The sequence below is a fragment of the Pygocentrus nattereri genome, chromosome 6 (genome assembly GCF_015220715.1).
Source record: "Pygocentrus nattereri isolate fPygNat1 chromosome 6, fPygNat1.pri, whole genome shotgun sequence".
In the NCBI taxonomy this organism is placed as follows: Eukaryota; Metazoa; Chordata; class Actinopteri; order Characiformes; family Serrasalmidae; genus Pygocentrus; species Pygocentrus nattereri.
In genome coordinates, this window is record NC_051216.1 from 28,959,541 (window position 1) to 28,982,732 (window position 23,192).

The window sequence follows — 23,192 nt, forward strand, 5'->3', positions numbered from 1 at the left end:
AAAAAAAAGTACCTTCAGCTTTAAAATAAAGTATCATAAGTTTTAGGAACTTCATTGCATTTCAATGTTAATGCAGTACTGAGTACACTGTCCTGAGGCCATCGTCTGGGGCCCGTCATAAAACTACACTTTAAAAAGTCTTTCTGATCAAAGCCTCTTCTCCTGTGTTCGAGAGAGCTGTGAAAGCACTTTTTCCCCCCAGCAGCCACACTCATCATCATCATCATCATCATCTGGTCTGCTGGAGGCAAAGCAAGCCAAACAGAGCCCACAGCACGTGTTTATGGTCCTTCAGGCCATATCAGTCTGCTACAAATGGAGCTCCTAATAACACCACTCACTCAGCTGGCGGAATGAAGCCTAATGGAGTTAACTCAACTTACACATCACTGCTCACATCCTAGATGGTAACATTAATGGTTTCATACCATCCTGCTTCTCCTAACTGATGCACAGTTCTAAGCCAATTTTCAGGTACTCCTTGTTAAACTAGTCTTTTCTGCGTGTTAAGTTAATTTATATTTGATTAACTTGATACTCCCAATTGGCAGACATTGCAGCTTGTAAGTGCTGTCTGCTGCCAGCTAGGAATCTTTATATTCTTAATTTAGGAGCTTTTACCATGTTTAGGATCTACCCACAGAATTTCAATGAGGTTCTAAAAAAAAAAAAAAAAAAAAATTTTGCTTACATTTCTTCTTTGTGAAAGTAGTTCATCGTGTATTTTAAAGTATGTTTTGGATAACTGTCCTGTTAAAGAAGCCAGCTTCAGTTTCTTGACCGACTTTCATATTTACTTCTAGAATTTGCTATTTAGTGGACATCATTCATATGACATCCACCAAATATCAAACATCATATATCAAATGCTACTGCTTTTTTCTTCAGAAATAGCTCTGTTGATGGGGGTTAGAGAGTTCGTTTTTTACTTCAATCAATCATTGACTTGTGACGAGGTTGCAGGTAAAAAATTTTCTTCTGATCACTCTTCTATGCAGATCATGTTTGTTCATGCAGTGCTGCATAGTAAAAGCTTATACCCCCCCCCACTTCTGCTATACTTTCCTTCCTCATCAGCCAAACTTTCTTTCAGGTCATTTGCTGTCATGTAGGGGTTTTGCTTTGGCATTTTGGTGGGCACACAAGCCGTGCTATCCAATTGTTTCCCCTAAAATGTTATTTTTTTACTGACATTTCAGACAGCAGAAATTGAGAGACACCTTGATATCTTTTTAGAGTTTTTCCCCCACTTCCTAGGCATAGATCTACAGTTTAGAGAAGCCTGTGGTTGTTGAGTGTTCTTGTTATGCTCTGGAACTGTCAGCCAACTGTCATCTGCTGACACTCCTTAATGACAATTCTAAAAGTTAATTAAATTCTAGAATTTTACAAGGTACTTAACTTTTGCACATACCACAACTACTACTCTTTTTTTATTAAAAAGTAAATCAAATATAAAGTAACTTTGCAGAAATAATGTTTTTAAATAGTTTGCTGCACATGGTCATGTTTACCATTTTCACAAATTAAACAGCATGTTTAATTTAGCCAGTACTAATACTGCTAAGTAAAAAGTTACCTTACAATCTGCAATCAGTTCTGCAGTCAAGCATTAATATCAGTACAATGGGTTTTATCAAATGAATAATAAATAAATAAAAACAACATAAGAAATGCTGCTCACTCACATTTGTCCAGAAATGAGATGAAGGAAGGGGAAAAAAAAAACAAAAAAAACAAAAAAAAAACCCAAGCTGACTGACCGATGGTTCTTTACCCCCAAAAATCTCCCAATGGGAACAAAGAAGCTGAGATTATGGAGTATTTTTACTAACATCTGAGCATGGGTTATGGTAAAAATGGCTGCAGTGCCCCTAGAGACAAAGCTTGAGAGTCTGAGAAATATGTAAGAAAGAGTCACATGAGTGGAACACACAAAGTTCTACTCCTTTCCATACAAAAGCATTGTTTAAACATTGTTATTTCATGGTTACAAATGTCATTACTAAATTATACAAACAGTTTTAAACTGGCAAACAGTCACTCATCATTTTAATGAGCACAGATATGTGAAATTCAGCATGTCCAGAGCAAGATGATCTGCAATGCATGTGCTTTTCAGCATTTACTTACTGCATTGAAGAATGTAGTCTGATACTGATTTTATCATGTGCAAAGTGAAAATTTAGCCCCGCCACAGTATGCCTGTTTTTAACTTCCTATGCCCAGGTCATGGCTGGTCAAGGTAATTTATTTATTAAATTGTTTTTTTTTATGCCAATATAAATAACAATTGCCTCTAGCACTGAACATTTAAAAAAAAAAAAAAAAAAAAAAAAAGCTAAAAAGCCATGTCCACAGTTAGAAGAGGGAGAAAGTCAGTTGATTTTATGCCTTTCATTGTTGGATGGAGCCAAACTGGCTTCATTTACTGAGACTTATCTGGGGAGAGATCACTTTACCCTCAACATAGCCTGTAGCCTTTCCAGTTAAAAGCAGAAGTCACACTGTATAACAAACACCCTGAAGTGTCTATAAATTTAGAAAACAATGTTACACGGTACAGTACTGTCTATACTTGGTTGCCAGATTATTGGAAATGGACTCCATTAAGAATTTGACCCATTCATTCACTGTTCTCCTCCTCTATAAAGCTGAACCGAACACGAGCTGCTCATAACCAAAAATATTCTCAAAATCACCTTCTGTGTTTACTAGACAAACCATCACCTTTAAACAGCGCACACTTTTATTCATATTCTACAGCTATATGCAAAAGTTCTAACACTCTCTACCCCCCCCCCAAAAAAACATTCTGTTGGTTTCCCAAGTAAAGACACAGCCTCAACAGGGATTGAACTTAAATATGGCATTTTCTGCAAGTGTCAGTGCACCAAATTTCTATTTATTTGCAGACTTTAACATACTGGAAAAAAATAAAGCAAAATATAAAATGTGCCATAATTTTTGCATAGGCCACATTTTACTTTTACCCCATCATGTCAAATTCAGCAAATACAATCCCATAATGGTGCATTAAAAGAACGGTGTTCTCTGTAGAGGATGTGTCCTTATTTTCACTTAGAAAATAGGCAAAGCATGTAATTTGAGCAGGAGCACCCAAGTTTTTGCATATCACTGTATACACCTTAACCTTTTTGCATACTCAATTACACGCAAACACACACACACACACACACACACACACACACACACACACACACACACACACACACGCTTCAGAAGCAAATAACTAAATGAAAAAAAAAAAAAAGTTAGCAGCAGGTAAAGAAGAACCAAACATTAATAATTGAAGTCTCATGTTAAATGATGGTAAACCCTTGATTTAGTAATAACTCAAGTGCATAAATTAAAACAAAGTAAATAAATACTTTTGAATTGAGTTGCCAACCATCACCTTTCAAGGTGAAATAAAATGACTAAATTCCAAGATCTCAGCGCTACCCTTAAACCTAGGACAAACTTTATACAAAAGGAGCATATCAGATTCCTGGCGCAGTAACCGATTGAGTCACGCCCACATATCTCAAGCTACATGCTGAGATTCCACACCAACGCTTACCAAGTGGGAGATACAAAAGGCTGAAAAATAAATAATATTCAAAACAGGAGATTATGTCTGTTTTTCATTTCTTTTCCGTTATTCTTGTATTAAGCTGCTTTGTTGTACAGAGCTAATCAACAACTCTTCATTCACTTTTATATTGATCTCTAATCTGGACTATGGTTTAGCACCACCTCCAAAAACAGTCTAACCGTTAGTGAGGTACGAGAGCAGTCTGCAGCGTTAATTTAAACAGTGCACAGCTACTGCAGTTTCAAAAATATAGCATACAAACAACCATAAAATAAAAATACTAACAAAACAAGCACACACAGGTCAATCCTGAAATCTGGGGGGTGTTGCAGGCCCCTCACCACCCCCACCTCTTGCAGCCCTGCTCAAACCTTCACGCTCAGTTAAAAATCAGATGCTTATGTGGAGCACATTTTGCATGCTCAGTGTTTATGCAGTGTAGCCCAATTATTTTTTGCACTGTATTTGATATGCTTACTTTGCTATATAATGCACAAAGGTGCATTGGCCTCCGAACTGACATCACTTTCAAAATTTCCCAATGTTTTGAGTTAATGGGGGAGTGCACCTTATTTTACATTCACTTCTAAATACTTACTGGGTTTAGGCACCTCAGACTGCTAAAATAAGTTGTCAGGACTTTAAAAAAAAAAAAAAAAAAAAGCCCCACTCCCAAAGGACTACATTCAGTGGCAAAATACAAACCACACACACGAAAATGTACCTCTTTGACATTGTTTTAGAAATGCTAAGAAAGTGTCTTTTTAAATCTGCCTTGTATGCTTCAATCACTCAAATGTATTCATTCGCTGTGCCGTGACTACTTTCCAGATGTGCGTTTCTGCCTGTGTTGCTACTTGCTAGGTGGATATAATATCTGGCATGAAGGAATCACTGAAGGCATCACCTTCATATTAGTGTCGGCACCATATTCAGGGTACTGTATTGCTTGTAGCCCTCATTTGCACGAATCTTTGTCTCTCAAAGGAAATAAGCAAGAATGAAGAATAATTTGTGCCCTCAATCACATCCAACAACATTGCAACACTTATTGGAAATTATACTCAGCAAGCTAACCAGCTACTGTAACCAAGACAAAAGCTGGCTGCGGACGTGTTCCATTTACATATTTTACCTTGAAACCAATTAAAAACGTATGAATTTGTTCCACCCACAGCATCTCAAACCTCCAAATGAGAACGAACCAAATCATAATCAGGAATAATTTTCACCTATGTAAAGAAAAGTATTTTTTTAATGTCTTCTCTTTCTAAAAATTGTTTTGAAGAAATGAAGGTTAACAAATCAATGAACATACATAAAAAGGGACAAACCCAACTAATTACATTTTATTTTGCAAATCAGTCACTGCTGGAGAAAAAAGGAAAAAAAAAACTTGAAACTGCATGTACTGATATATAAACCGGTGCTTCTAGAAAAACATCCAAAACACGTCTAACAGGGAAGTGATTATAGGTGAACTCCATCTTTAAGGGATCAGCATTTAGGCCTAAAACTTGCAGGGAATCTGTGACAATGTAACATTATTTCACTACATGTACATACAATAATGCTTTCCGAGTCTATTCCGGGAAGGAAAACGCAGCGAGACTCACCCTCCCACACAGTGGTCATCATTACCTACAGCCGGAAATGGACTGACATGCTGGCTGCTAGCCTCTGGCTTATTGACAAGTCCCAGCTCAAAAGTGTCACCGTCAAACACCCCCACTCTCTTCTCATCACACTGAACTGACATCTCACTAAATAACAGAGCTAATTTTAACTCGGTCAATTACTACAGCATGCGGATAAAGTTTTACTGAAATGTGATGGAAAAGTATTCTCATCACTGCACTGGCAGCAGTGGTCAAGAACACAGTATATATATACACTGTGAAAGAGTATTAACATGGCTCAATTGTGCAAGGCCAAGAGATTTTAGAAAAGGCATTCTGGGAATTCTGTTCCACAGAACACTTCGAGGAAGACGGCAACATAGTATATGGCCAAAAGTATGTTGTATGTTGACACCCCTCCTAATTATTGAGTTCAAGCGTTTCAGCCAAACCCATTGTTGCTAAGTGTATAACATACTGTCATACTGAAGAGTTCAGTGACTTTAAATGTGGCACTATCATAGGATGCCACTTTTGCCCCAGTCAACTAAGTGACTGTAATGCAAGCATAAGAACAATAACAGCTCAGCAACAAAGTGGTTGACCAAACAAACTCAAAGCAGGATCACAGAGTGCTGAAGAAATGTTGCACGTAAAAATCACCCATTATCTGTTGCAGTACCAGTCAACCAGCAACTGCCTCTACAATCAACAGCACAAGAACCGAGCTTCTGAGTTTCACGAAATGGGTTTCCAAAGCTGAGCAGCTGTACACAAGTCTCGACTCAGCATCAGGGAAGGCCTTTTCATGTTCTAGCATTACCATCACCCTGTGCACAAAGTGGGGTCTATGAAATCATGGTTTGATGTGGAGGAACTCCAGTGGCCTGCACAAAGCCCTGATCTCATCCTGATGGAACACCTATGGTTTGAAACACTGACTGAAGCCAGGCCTTCTTGACCAACATCAGTACCTGACCTCTCAAATGCTCTTGACAGAATAGGCACAAATTCCCACACTTCAAAATCTTGAAAAGCCTTCCTATAAGAGTGGGAGATGTTACAGCAACAAAGGGCAGGAAGTCCCATATTAATGACCATGGTTTTGGAAAGGGATGTCTAACAAGCACATACAGGTATGGTGGTCAGGTGTTAAACTTTGTAAAGAGAGATAAGGCAGCCAACGAGTATGTTGCTCATAGCTGAAAAGTTTTTCCACACACCGGACAGTTTTTAATGACTGTTTCAGACGTTTTCACTGAGTCATTAGACTCCTCTTGATCATCCATGATGACTTCTGAGAAAACAGAAAGCACGATGCCAAGGTAGCTCTAGATTCAGACAACACAGAGCTGCGTCAATCTAAACTGTGTAGGCTTCCATAAGCAGCGGGACACTGGCAGGACTGAATGAAAAAGCTGTTAACAGCTTGAAATCGCCACATGGCGAATCTGCCATAGCAGCAGAGCGGCTAATTAGCAGCCTTCGCCCATTGCTGTGAGAAGGATTGAATAATTGACAGCAGTATGTTTGGCTGCTTGAACATATTTGAAAGTGTTTGCTGTTAAGTCTTCAAGACACATTTAGAATTAATCTTGTGAGCCCTTCTTCAGGAAATCCTGAAAACAGTAAAGGCTCAGCAAAAGTTTTGGCTCACCTTGTTCTGACTGACTGAAGTAAAGCAATGACGTGTGTAATACTACACTGGTCAGTTTTACTCAGAATCAGTGTAACAACCAGCCCCCGTCTCAATAACATGCATTAAGGACAGATACCTGGGCAGCTGTACAGTAGTAGTAGTAGTAGAAGTAGTAGTAGTAGTAGTAACACAAATACTGTAGTATTGAGGCCAAGTCCATGTTACATTAGATCTCTTAAAATGGCAGGCATGGTTTCCAAATTTGGAACATTCCCAAGAAAATTGGCAAGAGTGCCAAGTAAGAGCACATGTTTTTAATGAAAACATTCAGAGGCTTTAATTTCCTGGTCTCCAACTGTCTTCATTGCTTTTATCATTTCATTCTATAGTATAATTGTGTAGGGGTGTCCTGATCCAATCTGATCCAGGCATATTCATGGCATGGCTCAGATACTGTCTATATTGGCAATCCGAGTACAATCCAATCCAAGTACAATCTTTTGTTCTACTTACACCACTGTAGAGGTGATGTAAACTGATCCATCATCTGCAGCTGTAAGATGCACTTTCAGAAGTTAACAAAGCGATTTAAATGTCTGCAGCATGTAAAATGTGAGCAGTTACCACTGACAACTTGCCACTTACCATGACTGGCATGCCATCCAAAGCATGAACAAAAATACACCAGTACATTTTTCACTCATGAGTCGCAACTAGTTGAAAAATGAAATTATTGAAGAAATGTTCTTCCACAGCACTTTGTTTTAAAAACTAGTTGCGCAACAACGTATACCACTTTACATTCATACAGTATATTGAAAAAGGAAGCGATTTCACTGCAGAATATTGAAGTGAATGGTAGCAAATCAACAGTTAGGTCCATGAGCCAGTATTAAATAGATTATAAAATGGCCAAAATAAATAAATAAATAAAATTTAATTTCCAGCATAGGCAAAAGTTTGGGCACCCCTGGTCTAATTACATTTTGGTGACTTTCTAAGTGAAAGGTAGTTAAAATGTTCTTCAGAGAATGTCTGCACATAACACAATTATTGTTCATATTTGGGGGAAATTGGGCAAAAAAGTTACAGCACATTACATTTTGTTTTATATCATTCCTATATATCAACTACAAACTAAAATCTACAGAGAAATTATATACTTAGGTGTGGACACAGGGAAGGACTGACTACACTCCCAATGTCCAACATTGTTCAGATAATTGAGATAGGGCCAAAACTATCCCTGAATGACACATGTAAACAGCCAAATGATTCCACATTTGGATGGGGTAGGATGGAGTCTATCGTTTCTACAGTCTTTATAAATATTTAGCACATCATATGCTGCAGGGCCAGAAGAAAAAACAAATGCTTTCAAGGCAACAAGTATCAGAAGGCCACATTAAATTTTCATCACAGGAGTTTGAGATGAGAAGGAGGCGAGCCTCCCACTGCCCTTTTCCTGTATTTCTGAAGGAGCGACTGTGTGCCTCACTCAGTGGTCGCGGCATCATACAAAAGTCCTACAGATGACACGTCTGATGCTTCAGATAATGGGTCAAAATAGGTCATTTAGAAAAGTACTTCTCTTTCTCCTGCAAGGCCAGTAGAAAAAAAAGAAGAAGAAGAAAAAAAAAAAACAAAACACAGGGTTGTGACATTAGTGGGCTGAGACGCAAGAGCACACTGAAATTTTAAATCTGTCCCACAGTCTCCAACACTAGACATCTAGAAAACAATGGCATCTGTTATGTGGGCGAGCCCTTTTGCCAAGGACAGCTTTACACCATCTTTTAGAGAGCGTGCAACTGCCAAGGATTGCGATCTTTATTAAAATGTTACGGTCTCCATTTTTTTTTTATTTGTTATCATAAATAATAGTTACATTATTCACATTATGCTTTTATACAATGCATAATATGGTGTATTTAGGACAATACGCACACTATAAATTATACTATGGCCTGTTTGTGGACTCAAGTAAATGATCATGTTGTAGTGGTGAAATAATGACCAGTAAGGAGTAGAAGTACCACACCAAAAAACAACTTTGGTATAAGTACAGAAAAAGCAGGTTTAAAAGGCTTAATATTGATCAAGCATGCCAAAATAAAAGTTTTAACCAAGCATTAAAACAGGAGGGTAGGGTGTTATTACAAATAACAGCTCAATTGTGATTGGGTTGTAGGCACAGACGTGATTCCACAAGCCAAAGATAATATCATGGTCATGATATTATTCATTTTAACATGACCTTGAGTGTTTTATTGCTTTTACCCAACAGTTGTGCAAAAAGAATACAAAAAATAAAGCAAAAGACTCCTTTATTACATAAAACGTTACATTCTTACATAACATTACATAAAACATGCTTTTAAATGTTGGCAAATTTTCTGCCAAAAAAAGAGAATGTGGTAGTTAGATTTATATTGAACACTTGCTGGATATTCGACTTTCTCACCTCCCCTTCTTATGAAATAAACATCCAAAACTGATCAAATATACTTAAAGTTTTCAATAGATCTGGCTACAATGAGGCATCAGTCACATCACATCACTTGTGGGAAAGAGAGTGGATTCCTTCAAGCCTACTACAAATGATAAGAGACGTCACTCTCTTTAATATAAGGCCACAATAATCATTATAATAATAGTCACAATCGCAACTATTGAAAATGATTGCAATTACTTTAGATGATGTCATTAACTTAAGCTGCCTGCAATACTTTCCACAGTTGTTGATTTTACAGTTCTTTTATGCAAAATGTGTATTGGTATGGTGGGCTGAGGCAAATCAATGTAAATAAAAAAGCAGTAAATGCATTTATTGAGAAACAGCATGGGGGTTATAAAAATGTTCTAACTTTGTGTTGAAGAGGGCAGTGCAAGTAATGTTTGTTTATGAGTTAGCTACACGGCTAATTCTAACGTTTTCCACATTTTCACTCAAGGAAAAAAATAAATAAATAAATAAATAAGCAACTTTGCTCGACTCCACACACAATTCTATGTAACTGTAGACAATGTAGTGTATGTATTTTGACACTGCTGGGATGTGAGACTGCTAATCTAGCCTCGTATTTCAAATCCACTGAACAACAGGACAATTAAACTGTTCATTCTAAATATTCTCACACACACACACACACACACACACACACACACACACACACACACACACACACACACACACACACACACAGCTGTGACACTTTCAGAATCTGACCAAACAGGCTGCAGGTTAAATATTATCTCTGAGAAACGATCTAAATGTGCCCATTTTCTGTTTTTGCGTGTGGTAAAGTAGAAACAGCTAGCTAGCAGTTGTTACATTGCAGCCAGTGCTCAGCAGGATGATACAGTTGTGAAACAACAGACAACAAAAAGACAACAACCACAACAACAAATCAGACTGATCCTTCAGAACTAACTGCTGTATAATACCATAATTAGCTAAGCTTTTACTGTGGTTTACCATATTATGAGGCTATTGTAAGTTTTAGGAAAATGACATGTTTGAAGATGCATGCATGCAGTGTTCTGAATCATATGTGCTTCCTGGATATTGCATAGAACACATGAGCTCTAAAACTTCTCTGGTGAAACTGCAACATGTCTGACTAAAATGCAGTGACAGCAAGTCGAAGTGTCCATGGTAACAATACTGTGCCTGTTGAATGTGGTATACTTAATCACTGAATATCAGAGCAAGACTAGTACTGAGATCTGCAGCCAGCATCTATCAGCATAGCTAATGATGCTCAATTGATCTAAAATAAAATGACAAACATAATTCAATGTGTCACCTGAGGGGTGTAAATAGATACAACCCATATTTGAAAATAATTCTGTGGAACTTTTATGCATTTTGCACATAAATGGAGAGTAAAAATACTGATTTCACATCTTCAGCTTGGCAATAATTGTGTATTTGAACCAGGGATACACCAAAATTTTGTTGGAAAATGGTCAAAAATAGCATGTTTGGTTTCTGGCTGAAAGAGAAACAAAAGATTAAATAGCCCTACAATGAAATGTCTACATCTAAGACTGGATAAAAATGAGAAATAAGGAATAAAATATTGTCCGTTCCCTTCGCGCTCATGTGCTGGTCAACTTAGACGAATTTATTCCGTCTAAACAGCAACATCGACAGTGAAAACGTCAGCCACATAGGATACGCCCAACACAGCAAAACAATAGAAGCAGAAGGGAAAGGCCCAGTGAGCGTTCAGACATCTACAGTGATGACAAATTGTGCAAAGTATACCTAAAAATAATGGAATTCATTGCCTTGCATAACTGCTCTCTGCTGTCAATGATGCTGGATTTCAAGTGACATACTACAAACTGTAATAAAACCTAATGATACCTTTTTTTTAATGTAAACTATTCTTATACGCCATCAGCTTTTTTTGGTTATTGGTTTCCATTTTTGTCCCTCTGCGTCTCAAATTTCAGGGCGGCACTAATTTGAACCTAATTTACACGGAACAGGTTTGGCAGTCAGAGCTCGCCAGAGTAATGCACTTACACAAAGATTCTATGACAATATGAGAATTCCAGTTAAACCATTCTGAACAATAAACGGATTATAAAGTGTCTAGGCTGACTTGGCTTTTAGGAAATTGGCATTAAATTGAAACAAAAGCAAACAGTAGAGGTCAGCATTTTCCATTTGTTTGAAGTTATTTGAATATCGCATGGTTAGGGAACAGGTTATTTGTTTGATTCCAGCACAGAGTAGCCAGTTTCCTTTCCTGGAAAGCATGACAATAGATAACATACACCAGCGTCACACTACAGGTTAACCACAGCATCAGCAGAGTGTGTACAGCCCTGTGCTACAGCCAGTACAATGTTCATTGATGTTATCTAGGTAAAGGCTAGAGCCTCTAAAATACCATAGCAAAAGGTACACACACACACACACACACACACACACACACACACACACACACACACACACACACACACAATTTCACTTGTCAAGAAACATTTTGTTCTTCATACGTTTTCTTCCTGAATTTCTCAGAGCCTCTCATTTATGTGGTCATCATGTTGTTGAAATACCAATATCACCAGCACTTGTGCACATATAACTGACACCGCTTGAAAGTAAGGCTATTACTGTACTTCCAACAACACTAATACTGCCATTACCACATGCATGGAGTACTGGTGAGATTTGAATGCCTATTCAAATCAAGTCCAAACAGAAAATAGGGATGCAATTTTAGCTTGGGGAATCAAGTTAGGTTGAAGCGCAACTGCAAGGAGGTGCCCAAGCCACATGCACCAAGACCGAAAACATCTACAGTGGGATTGTAGAGTTTCATTAGGTCAAGTTGTTCATTAGACAAGCTAGGCTAGCTACTAAGTCTTGGCACATTCAGTGGGGTTTCAAAACATGCTAGTTAGCTCCGCTTGCTCGGGCAGCCCCCAAACATGCTGCATAATAATGTCCAGCATCTATCCCAGTCTTTGTACTGCATTAGCAGGATAATTGAAGGTTAAGGGTTCGAAAACGGCTGAACTGAAGACGCTTCTAAATCCTTTTCCCTTCAACAGTCTGATTTTCCACACCAGTGTCAATCAACCATATCTCCTCAACTATTCCAGAACTGAAAACAGGGCGTTTAGTGCAATCGCTGTACACAACAGTATTAGTCTTGCTTGACAGGTCTCAAACTCGACAAGACCTCCATTACTGCTGCACATGACTCAGACTGGGGAACCCTACAGTATTTATCCTTTGCTATCCTCAGCTCTCAAGAAACTTTTGTCAGCGGCATTATTAGCATAATAGTTAGGGTTTCCCTGTTAACAAATCACTGTACTGAATGACGCATCTAAATTCAGATTATAGAAACTCCTCTGCACTCAAATCAGCACAGATCTCAAAATGCGCAAAACACACTGGTTCTGAGACGGAGTGTGGCTGATTATCTGAGTGAAAGCCAGGCCATTGGCTCATCTCTCCGACCCCTCCATAACACAGAGTGTGTTGAAAAGCCCTTAGACAGCTTTTGGAAGACGTCTGCATTCAGCAACTTTATGGTGACTTTAAGCATGAACAATTAGGCAGAAATAGAGCAGCTACGATCAGAAAAAATAAAAAATGACAATGGAGTGCAGACGGCCCAATCACTGCTAATTTCTATAATCTAGACGACCCTTTGAAAAGACATCACACAGCAGAGGCTTACATAAATGACTTGGACGGCAGGGAGCTAAATACCAAAAGCACACTCTCAGGAAGGACATGACAAAATGGCGATAAAGAGTCTAATAAATATGCCACAAGATCTGTATGAGATTCAAAGGGCCTTACACAACCAAAAGGCACTTTCCCAGCATTCCTCGGGGACATGATTTCAACTCATCGTACAGAGTAAACCAGCAAATATAACATTAAAATGTCTGGTTTCACTCTGTAGCACTGGGCCACTGGGCTTGCACCAGGGTCGGCAAAAGGACAAAGACCCAATTAAGAGGACACAAGAATCTGGGTCGATCTCCATTCACTTCTCAGTCGCCACAGGAAGCCCTCAGATAAAAGAAAAAAAACAAAAAACAAAACAACAAACAGTCCACAATTTGAATACAAGCTCCAATTATTTATTCTTGCTTCTAATTAGGAGTCATTAACCAGGACATTTCTTTTTTTCCCCCTTGCAGCCCATTCTCTGCCTGATAGCCTTTATGTCTCTATGGAGGTGTGAGGCATGAAAAGTTGACAAAAAGGACTGCCGCTTGTAAAAACAAACGTAAGTGAATACACTCAAATGCTGTAGTGGAATAGGAAAAGGAAAAATAATGCAAAAAGTGTAGACCACGTTACTATAAACGGGGACCAAACAGATGTTAAAAATAGCGACAGGGTCATGGGGGATGCTGGAGCCTATCCCAGCGGTCATTGGGCGGAAGGCAGGATACACCCTGGACAGGTCGCCAGTCCATCGCAGGGCATGCTTCAAAACATTATCATACAAGATACGCATCATGACATTTTGTTTTTCATGAGGTTTGACAAGTTTTAAACAGACAAAAAGAACATTTAGAAATTACAATGAAAAATTATGAATACAGTGATTGTTGTTCAATGTTTTACATCCAGTGCTGCATTAAATCCAATTTAACAGGCTTGATCACAGTTTCTTTGCAATGATAAAGAGCATTTATCACTGCACGCAAGTACTGCCAATGTCATAATATGCCCAGAAAAGCATACCGAGACAGAACATGAAGTCGTGTATCATGATGATAATAATAATAAACAATCATACTACCAACCCTCACATCCAAAACCTCAAAACAGTGTAAAGATGCTCATGGCTTTAGACTGCTTGCTGCTCATGAAGGCTTTAGACTCATCATCAAGTAAAAATGTGTGTATTATTATTGGTCCAATACTGGAATTGCAACGGATAATCGAGTGCTAGATACCATATTACCCTACCATATTATAAAGGTAATGCATGTACTGACAAGCATCATCACTACTGTGAGGCATTTCCATTTTTTCTCCACTCTTAAGATTAAGTTTTAGACAATTTTACACTTCATTCATGCATTAGTATGAATTTTTACTACCATGTATTAAAATTCGTCATGTGAAAAGGTAGTGTGTTAAAAAGGGACCATATAATAGAAAACAAAATTTATCACTTTTTTTTTTAAATAAACAAGCTTGATTTACTATGCAATCGCTATTAACAATTCAAAATGTACCATTCACTCCCCTGTCCACAAAGTCCATACATGGAAACTGAGCTGCAAAAACAGCCTGTTCAGAATTCATTGTTTCTGCGATGTCACGAAAACCAACTCCCTCACATCCATCCACCTATTCAGCCTACAGCAGTTTAGCTTTAAGATCAAACTGATGTGATAAATGATCAACGCCACAAATGTTACCAGCGTAAATGTATTCCTCCAGTTGGCTCTTTTGAGCTTTCTGTATTTCCAGGCTCAAGCCCAGCTGCCCATGTGTTGCTGCCATGACACTGTGACTGTAATCCTCTTGTTCAAATACAGCTTTTAAATGGCAAGTTGCACAGATGGCTCTCTTTATAAAGTTACTTCTAGCTATTATTTTGGGGAAATATCTAAAGCACTCAGAAGTAAGCTCGCAATATCAGTGACATTACACTGGACAATCACAGGAGAACTATGGATGATTCAACAAGCAGCAAACTAACAAAAAAAAAAGTTCCAGCTCCCCTTTGAAACAAGATGTAACAAGAATGAGCAGGCTAAAATCACAGAGGAGTTGAAATATGTAGCCACTGTTGCTCTCACTGAAAGCCAGCGTCCATCTAATGAAGTGTTATTGAATTATTGTAATAAACAAACTGCTTATAGAAACAAATTAAAATGTACTGTGTTTAAAATGGATTTTCCCCCCCATAGAGTCAAAGTTGAGCAAATAAGAAATTAGACTAATTAATTAACATTAACTGCACAAACTAAAATGTTATCATTCAAGATTAATTACCTTAATTATTTGACAAAAAAGGGGAATTATCAGTTATCGGTGTCAATATCAGCCAAACAAGGCATTAATTACCAGGTATCGTTATTGACCCAGAAATTCTTTATCTGTGTTTCCCTAGTAAAAATGTAAACACAAGCAATAGGTGAAGAGAAAGCAAAGAGCCATTTCTAGTGTAAATGTCACACGCAGGCTTTGTTTTCAAGGGGGCATTCCTGAGTTTCTACAGTAATTAGCAACTGCAAACATAGCATGCAAACATATCACACTCTTATCGTGTTAAGAGGTTGGACTCCAAACAAAGCAAGGAGAAGCTTGTGGGCAAACATTGACAAGATCCGTGTTCATCAATATTGATGCAAATTTGTATAAAGCCATTCATCAGTCTTCCGTGAAGGCTGCAAGAGACACTGCAAGAGACTTGGAGATGCTCTATCATCGTAACAGGCAACAGAACTGAACAGACTACCTATACTGAAGAAAGAAAGAGAAGAAAGTGAAAGACAGACACAACAAGGCTTAAAAAGCCTTAACTTAAAGATAAACGAAAAAGGGTGCTGCAAGTGTGCTCCTGGTGTTCCACTCTGCTTAGTGTGGAGCATGAGTAGGTGGTTTGTGGGGGACAGAAGTGGGGGTGGGAGATGAAAGGGCACAAAGCACACTCCCTCAGCCTGCTGCACTTGTGCCCTCTGTGGACTTCCATATTTATATATCAGAGGCTTCAGACGGTGGTGCCTCGCATTGTGACCTGTTGTCAGAACCAATTCCGAATGAAACATCCATGATGAATCTCAGACAAGGTTACTCATTTAGATCACAGCACAGCCTCTATTATTATTATTATTATTATTATTATTATTATTATTATTATTATTATTAATGAATGTACAATGACCATGTGGGGCAATCGGAAAAACAAGGAATAAAAACAAAAAAGGAGAAAAATTACACATCAGACCGTTCTAGAGGCAGCTGTGTCTTAATTATCTCAATTTGAACCTCTAACAGAGCATCTCCACACTCAGTGGAAGGTTAAGAGATGAAAAGACAGGGGTCTTCTCACAGGAAAGCTCTAAGTGCTTCTGGAAGATGTTACGAAAAAAAGACCTTGGTTGCTAAGATACAGGAAGGACTAGCTCAGGTCTGTGTTCAGATGGGACAAGGTAGAAGTGGATCCCTGAGAGGTAACTTACTCCTACGACTGCGTTAGAAAAACGGGAACCTCCACCCTAAAGAACATAACATTAGCCTTCTTCAGGCAGGTTATGTGCACCTAATCGCAAAACCAAACAATCCAGACCAAGTAATCCTCAGCGCAAACATGACAGAGGGTTGAAAGCAAGTGTCAAAAGGGCTACGAGATCAACCGTCTGCTCTTTGACTTCCAAGTCTCCCAGGATAATGTTTTCTTTAGCAAGCTGCTCCATGGAGCACGTACTCAGCCTGGCTTGGAGGAGAGTCAGTGTTTCCATGGGGGGTTGAATGTCAAAGGCAAATTAATAGCAGAACATTCAAAAAAGGACATCTGTTTTGAATTCCTGTCGGCCTGCACGTTACGGTGTGGGGCAATGCAATTACAAGCGGCCACAAAAGCTCGTTGCAGATGGTGGTGTGCCAAAGCAAGTCTCCTCACCGTCCACCTCCTTGGCTCTTCGCTGAAGGGGGGGCCTTGCTACCCCATCTTAGCCCTCATCCAGCTTTAATAAAGCACACAGGGGAGACGGAGAAGAGCACACAGGAGAATGTACATTCATAAAGTCAAAAAGAACGATGGTGTTTCCTGAGATAATGTTGCAAGGAACATTAATGGCTTACTGTTTTCCCCCTACAGAGCTTCAGACATCCCTATGGATAAATCCCTTTGATGGCTGGCTCCCATTAGGAAAAGGAAACGACTTATCAGCACAAATCTGGTCCAGGTGGATGCAAGAGGGTTTTTAAACTGCTTAAAGGTTATCTTGAAACGGAAAAAGTGAAGTAGAGCAGCAAGAACTTACAAGATTCTGCTAAAAATATATTGATAATGACATTCCAGCCTTCATGCTGACATACTGATCAAGTACAACTTTGGTGGTAAACTCTTTGGTTTCATCTCAGTTCAGATAGCAGCAAGGTGGCACTGGCTGTCTCTCGTCTTCTGAAATTTCCATATCAGACAGTGCGGGATCGATCGGCACAGGACGGCGAATGTTAGTCATCTCCATTTAATTATGAGAGCACTCCTAATACAAGCCTCGTCCCAGGATCTCATAAACCCAGCCCTCTACTGGAGAGCCCTACTGGGAGTCAAGTAAACACAGAGATCTGATATGCTAAGGACAACAGCGTTGTGCGGAAAGAGCAACAAACACAGCAGCTCGTTCCCACACACCCCATTCAAAGGGACTGTGCAAGCAGTGAACACACAATTATGTTAGGGATATTCCGTTCTTTAAAACATCTTTGAGTATAAATATATAACCATCCTGAAAAAAAATCTGCTCTTACAGCCCCAAATCCAAAATGCGCTCAAGTCATAATGTCACAAACTCGCTGATAGAGGTATACCATGCAAGATGCAATAAATTAATGGAAAGGTAGATAACACTGTGGTACCAAGCATCCATAACTTTCACCATTTCTGCACACACAGCCTCAGTCATCCACCCCCATGCCATTTCTTCCACTGCATTCTTTGCAAAGTACAGAAATACCAGCAGTTCCCAAAGTGTGACAAGATGACTCACTGAAATGAAAGGACAGGGCAAATGCAATCACATTAGAATTAATAAGACGTAGGAGGTTGAAAGGAGGTTTAAAAGGTGTAGTGCAACTCATAACAAAAGAGAGCCAGGAGCTTAACTTGAACATGAGCGCAACACCTAAAAGATCACGCAGGCCTTAGTCATCCTATGTTTCGCCTTGCAAAGGGCTCTCCAATCATGTCATGAAACCACAGTGGTTTAGCATAGTTTTCTGGGAAAATCGTGTTAGCAAAGAAAACAATCCAGACCAAGTTATCCTTGGCAAAATGGTCCAAATCACGTGACTGATTCACCGAACCAAGCACAATCTCAGAGAGCCCATAAAAACCATCTCCCTGGCTACAGCACATTGCATCTGGCACATGGAAGTGGTCCTGATGTGCAGCTACAGAATTCTGCCCATGTGCTGATACTGCCAACCCTGCATCGCCATTCAAAGAGTCCAAAAAGTTTAGGGAAAAGTGCCTTTCCTCGCACACCCACACATATCCACCACATTACTCTAAAGATCTTGGCAAACGGATGATGGAAACCCATCTGTACCATTTGGACAGCCATATCAACATATTTCTCTCATTCTGCTTAATCATTAATCACAAGCCTCTCTCTCCGCCACTCAGCACACTTGAATGGCATCTGATAGATGCATGCTGTGGAACGCACGAGCCAACAGAAAATGACGAAACAAAGCTTTGGTCTGGCATCGGGTTTCCATAGCAACCGGTGGAATCATCGATGCCCATCTCCAAAGGTGGATGGTGAAGCTGAATACTATGAGGCAAGAGTAACATTACTTAAAAATTTATGCTACTCAAAATTAAAAAAAAAAAAAAAAAAAAAAAAAAAGTGTCACCCGTGAACGCTGCTTTTCAGGAGTATAAATGACATCTAATAGTGGTTTGGAATCAGTTAAATCAGCTGTCAATTTTTAAAGCAAATGTCTGCAAAGCCAATAAGATTGACATCACTGTGCATAACTGATATCAATAACTGTATTTTAGCCCTCATTTTCCTCAGTGACCACTCACTGAACTTTGATGTGCAGCATATTCAAACTTTAATCCCCTTTTCAAACATCAAGGGGCTGTTTCACAAAGTGGGAATTAGACCTGGGACAATAGACAAGCCTATCTAATAGTAGGAAATGTAAAGAAAACTCTTACAGGCCCCAGTCTTCACATTTGGCTTATATTACCTAGCTTTGTGAGAAATCCTGCTCCAGAAGTCCTTGCCTATAAACTGACGGCCCTGAATAAGCTGAATACACTCATGATTGTTTCTTTTTTGTCCTTAGCTGGACAAGTATGGACCCTGAATGATAGAGACACGGTTTTCTTTGCTTTGCTCTTATAGAATGAACACACTAGTATGCATCAGCAAAGACTTCTTAAAGTATTCACTATTACCTGCTTGCCATGAATAAAATGCACGCACTCTTGTGCTTGTCCCTTGTTCATTTTCAAGCACTTTTAAAAAGGACAGATTCAGATATTTGAGTCAAATATTCTCTTATATTGTTTTTTTTTTTTTATACTAATTTCCTCACCACCCAGTACTCTTTCCATCACACAATTCTACTAGACATTTTTTTCCTTTTGGGTACAAGCTTATGGATGGCTATGGCATTACTGGGATTCAAACTCACAAGCTCCTGGTGGGATGACGGCTTAGTCCATTGCACCACTCAGGAACATGTGACACGTTCTGTCTACATAAATGTTTAATACACTGTAGAAAATATTTGTTGTTCTAACTTTGAAGTATGGCATAGTCTCAAGAGGTCGCAACTGTCTAATAATTAATCTCAGCATCAGGAGACTGAGTTTGAATCCCAGCTATGCCATAGCTGTCCATATCTGGATGCCCAAGAGGAGAAAATGCCACATAGGACTGTGTGATATAAAAAGTGGCAGGCAGTGGAGAAACGGGACCTAGAAACAGCAGCTTGGGATCTTGTTTGACTCAACTAAGAAGTTTTTGTTGGGTGAACTCTAGGGTCTTCAAGCCTAGCCAACTCAAGAAAAGACGTAATCGGTTACTGTAAAAGTCGAGCAGACTTCTCGCTCTTTACAGCATGACTTTACTGGTGGGAACAGGTTATAGAATTTCATTCTATTAATTCCCACCTTTGGTTTTATTCCCACCACCTGATGAGGACACCTGAACCCTTGAGTAAGCATCAGCTGAAACTGGGAAATCTGGCATAAACAAGGATTTCCTAAAGCATTCATCATCACCTGGTGGTCCAGCACAGCTGGACGCACGCTGAAGGCCACCTTTCAGCAGCGCACTCACACAGACCCCTCAGACTCGCCCCCACCCCGCTGCCCTGCAAGCGCGCTCGTCCACTCACCTGTTTCCACAGCAGCTCGTCCTGCTCGTTGAGCTTCCACGAACCCACCACGTGGATGGCGGCCAGCGCCACTCCGGTGCCGACGGCGGCGCGCATGCGCACTGGCAGCAGCGTGTACACGACGTGGATGAAGAAGACGGTCCACCACACGCCGTCCGAGGCGCTGCGCGGGCTGACGAGCAGCACGCCCACGGCCTGCAGCACGAGCAGCACGGCGATCACGGCGTAGCACACGAGCCACATGTGGTCCTGGTGGAACGCGCTGCGGTTGCACGCGAGCATGAGCGCGAGCACGAGCACGATGGCCAGTGAGAAGGTGAGCACGTAGGCGGTGTGGCACGGGCCGCCCGCGCAGTGGAAGCACAGCATGACGGCGCAGACGAGCGCGAGCACGGCCATCAGCATGGTCAGGCTGCTCTGGTTCAGGCGGAAGAAGTAGCGCTGGTAGAGGCGCTCCAGCTTCTCCGAGCGGAACTTCTTGGAGCTGAAGACGCGCATGACGCCGCTGCAGCACGCGGCCGCCGAGAAGGCGCGAGCGTCGGGCGCTAACTGCTGCCGCTGCCGCTCCTCCTCCCCGCGCCCTTCCTCCTCCTCCTCCTCCATCATCTCCTCCTCCTTGGTCCGGGCTCTCCGCTCGTCCAGGCCGAGCTCCACGGACTTGGCGCGCACCCCGCCCTCGTCTCCGCGCTCCTGCCACGCGGATTTGGACCTCAGACTCAGCCTCGTCTTGCCTGGGGCGATCGTGGTCGTAGTGGTCCCTCGGCCCTCCACCTCCCTCCACCGGCCGCTCGCGCGCGCCGGCCTGGCCGGACAGCCGTTGGCCACGGGCTCGCGCTCGCCCCACGCTGACCTGTGCTCGGTCCCTCCCCTCAGGCCTAGCCCAGGGGGGCTCACGCTGTTCGACCTGGACATGATGAAGATGATAATGATGGAGCTGTCACAAACACTAATGCAGACCCCTCTAAAGAGTCCTGGGGGGTGGTGGTGGGGGGGGGGATCAGGGAGAAACGTTAGTTTCCACAACACTGACCGTCAGCATTTTAGGACCTGAGGTGTTTTAGGACTGAAAGAGTCAGGAGTTCTATGGAGGCTGAGAAACGGCACATACTAGGTTATTAAAACAAACAGGAGCTGAAGCCCTGGAGAGTCCGCTTGCATCATATTCATAAGCCTGCATAAGACAGCATGAACAACACGGGGCTCGAATGAAGCCAGCTCGTAAAACACCAGCTTCACCAACAAATGGCTTCGCAGCACTTGAGCCTTTAAAATAATTAAACATGTACTCTAATGAGTCTGATCACTGGGGACCCGTCCCTGCGCCCCCGAGCAGTGCAGCCCCGCCGCTCAGGGAATCTGCTCCGTGTCTTTCAGCGCCAATCCTCATTTTACTTCTTAGATGGAGGGTCATTAGACCAGCTGCTGGGCAAGAGGAGCGTTTTCACATTCCCAAACCAGAAAGAGAGGAAGCGGGAAAGAAAGTGCCCGAGGGTCCGTCATGTTTCCCAGATGCCTCTGTGGAGCGAAGAGCAGAGCCCGAGCGCCCAGAGTGCGCCGACCGCCGGATCAGAAAACGCAGGAAACGGCTCCATGGTGCAGCCCGCACTCATCCATCCGTCCGTCCATCCACACACCGCTCCCGCAGAGCCGCTCACCTGTGCGTGGAGCTGCCTGCAGGCTGGTCCCCTCTCCGCTCAGAAACCATCACGATCCCCTCAGAAGCAGCGGCAGAGCGCGGCGCTCTGCCTCGTGGAAGCACTGACCACTCGGATGTCCCCTCGCGTTAGAAGAGCAGAAACCCTCACACCGTCCTGACCTCACCGCTGTCCATCGGTGTGAAGAGCCTCCTGTGCCGGACACGCTTCACTCATGTCGATAATGCACCGAAACGAGGATTCCTCCCCCGACACGGTCCGCCTCCGAGCCCGGCTGCTGTTCGTCGGAGGCGCTGTGGGAGCTGGCTCGGCGCAGCGCTGTTTTTCCCGAGGCCGATGGAAATACTATTGATTATGCATCAGCCCTTTCGCTGCCTCACTGGGCTTTTGTGTTGCCATTCAACCAAGTCTGATTTTCCCAGGTCCCACCCCCCGGCCACTCCTATTGGCTATCTGCTTTAAATACGTTTGGCTCTCGCTTTCCTATTGGTCAGCGCGCACGTCACTCTGCGCTGCCCGTGTATTAAATACAGCTGGAGAGGCGAGAGGAGATCGAGTTCTGACGGAGGAAACGAGCATGGCGCTCATCAGTAACACAAAATCATAAACCGCAGAGAAGGACGCGCTGATGAAGCGATAATTAGCCTCTAATTCTTTATTTTTTAGTGTTTGCAGTCCTTTTTCTGTGCCATCTGTTTTTTAGAGTTCTGACTGAAACTGTTTCCTGACAGTGGGCCTCATACACTAACCGTTAAGACCCACTTAGGTTCTGACATTCACCAATGTCGTCTTAGTTGGGTTTTGTTCTTAGGTAAGAGCATAATATACACACACACGCTAGAGCACAAAGGTTAAAGCAGTTCTGTGGTTTAAAAAGACGTCATGAATTTGACGTCGACTTCTCCTTAGGACATTTCTGAACAGCAAATTAGGGAGGCATTGGTGAATGAAGCTAGTTGTTGAGGGGCTTGAATTAAAGATGTCTGGTCTGTAGAAAGACACTGCAGCTCCTTCACGAAGCCATTTTACTGACTCGACTCTGATGCCTGCATCAGGCAGATTAGTGGTGGGCAATATAACGATA

General features: G+C 41.4%; 1 protein-coding gene across 3 annotated transcripts in view; it reads right to left on the minus strand.

Moving 5' to 3' along the window:
• adcy5 (adenylate cyclase 5) overlaps window positions 1–21,381 on the minus strand; it is a 102,630-nt gene extending 81,249 nt beyond the window's left edge. For all 3 annotated transcript variants that reach the window (XM_017709534.2, XM_017709533.2, XM_017709532.2), the window contains exon 1: window positions 20,454–21,381. In XM_017709534.2, the coding sequence (XP_017565023.1) occupies window positions 20,454–21,365 (912 nt within the window). In that variant the 5' untranslated portion in view covers window positions 21,366–21,381. The remainder of the gene's footprint in view (window positions 1–20,453) is intronic.
• Window positions 21,382–23,192: the final 1,811 nt, after the last annotated feature.